The sequence below is a fragment of the Sabethes cyaneus genome, chromosome 2 (assembly GCF_943734655.1).
Source record: "Sabethes cyaneus chromosome 2, idSabCyanKW18_F2, whole genome shotgun sequence".
Taxonomy (NCBI): Eukaryota; Metazoa; Arthropoda; class Insecta; order Diptera; family Culicidae; genus Sabethes; species Sabethes cyaneus.
The window spans coordinates 49,059,095-49,061,043 of record NC_071354.1 but is presented as its reverse complement, the minus strand read 5'-3'; the positions used below and the strand labels follow the sequence as shown (position 1 = coordinate 49,061,043).

The 1,949-nt window shown below is 44.6% G+C and overlaps 1 protein-coding gene across 1 annotated transcript in view; it reads left to right on the top strand.

The window, feature by feature from the left end:
- Window positions 1-1,616, top strand: part of LOC128733436 (probable cytochrome P450 9f2) — a 1,727-nt gene extending 111 nt beyond the window's left edge. The window contains exons 1-2 of the mRNA XM_053827017.1: window positions 1-101; window positions 167-1,616. The exon at window positions 1-101 is cut by the window's left edge and continues 111 nt beyond it. Of these exons, the coding sequence (XP_053682992.1) occupies window positions 1-101; window positions 167-1,562 (1,497 nt within the window). The 3' untranslated portion in view covers window positions 1,563-1,616. The remainder of the gene's footprint in view (window positions 102-166) is intronic.
- Window positions 1,617-1,949: the final 333 nt, after the last annotated feature.

The window sequence follows — 1,949 nt, the reverse complement described above, 5'->3', positions numbered from 1 at the left end:
GCCGTGAAGCCCTTCTTTGGAGCATCCGCACCGCTACTGCTTAAGCAAGCAACCTTTTCGGACTTTATCCATTCCATATACAATAAGTTTCCCAGTGTCAAGTAAGTACTTTTGCATAACCTTCGATAGATCAATCATTAAATTATGTTTCGGTTGTTCGACTCAGAGTCCTCGGGGTGTTCGACACGACCATGCCGATGTTTGTCATTCGTGATCCGCAACTGATCAAGCGGGTCGGTGTGAAGGATTTCGACCACTTTTTGGACCATCGGCCAACATTCGGACAAAGTGACGAAAGCGACAATCCACATGCCCTGTTCGCCAAAACCCTATTCGCGCTCAATGGCCAACGTTGGCGAGATATGCGGGCCACACTCAGTCCAGCTTTCACCGGAAGTAAGATGCGCCAAATGTTCCAGCTGATGGAGGAGTGCATCCAGGCGATGATTCGTCACTTGGAAACGGATCTGAAACAGAAGGGCTCCATGGAAGTGGAAATGAAAGACGTTCTGTCACGATTAGCGATGGATGTGATTGCTTCGTGTGCCTTTGGGCTTAAAGTGAACTGCTTCGAAGATCGAGAGAATGAGTTTTTGAAGCATGCCAAAAAGATGATGCTTTTTGGAAGATTTACAGTTTTCTTGAAAATAATGGCCTTTCGATGGTTTCCTGAGATTGCCAGTCGGTTTGGGCTGGACGTGATCGATAAGGAGCAGGCGGTGTACTTTTCCAGCATTATCAAAGACACTGTCCAAACTCGGGAGTCTAAAGGAATTATTCGGCATGATATGATTGATTTACTGCTGCAAGCCAGGAAGGGCACTTTGAAGCATCAACAGGAAACGGAAGTTCACGAGGGTTTTGCTACGGTGCATGAATCGGACGTGGGCAATGGTCAGATGGCTAAAGCGATGACCGAGCCTGAAATGATTGCCCAGTGTCTGGTATTCTTACTCGGAGGCTTTGATACGGTCTCGACGGCTGGTACCTTCCTGATTTACGAGTTAATTCGCAATCCCGATATTCAGGAAAAATTATACCAAGAAATTTTGGAAACAGAAAAGTCGCTGAATGGAAAACCTCTTTCGTATGATGCTCTGCAAGGTATGAAATACATGGACATGGTGGTATCAGAAGCACTTCGGATGTGGCCACCGGCACCAGCGACTGATCGGCTCTGCGTTCGCGATTACGTACTGGACGACGGCGAAGGTCTCCGGTTCACCATAGACAAGGGGACGTGTGTCTGGATACCGATTCATGGATTGCACCACGATCCGCAGTATTTCCCCAATCCGGAACGTTTCGATCCGGAGCGGTTCAGCGATGCCAACAAAGCAAACATCAATCTGGATGTCTATTTGCCGTTCGGTATTGGCCCGAGAAACTGTATCGGATCACGGTTCGCCCTGATGGAACTTAAAGCTATCGTCTATCACATGCTGCTGAAGTTTCCTTTCCAACGAAGCGAAAACACGCAGATTCCGTTAAAGTTGAAAAAGGGATTCGTTGCCCTTTCGACGGAGAAGGGAATGTTTATGCAATTGCAAGCGCGGAGTTAAGCACTCACTGCAAGATAGGAAAAAGATTTGTCTTGGACAGAAGACCTATGGTGATAAGATAATGTCTTTATCAAATAATTGTGTAAAGACTTCTGCTGCCGGCTTTTCTTATCTTGTAATGAGGAGAAAAATAAGATATACTCGTAATATATACTCGCCCTTGTGTTTAACCTATAATTACACAACATAAAATGAGATTTTAAATAAATCATTCAATTGAAATTCTTTAGTTTTTATCGTGTAATCTTTTACCTTTCGGCCAACAGTTTTTATCAATATCACTGTCAATTACGGAACGCATTATGTCTCAGTGAAACATGATTTTTCACAAGAATGTTTTGTCCTGGGAAATCGAGCAACCTTAGGGTAGCGAATCTGTTATTACTT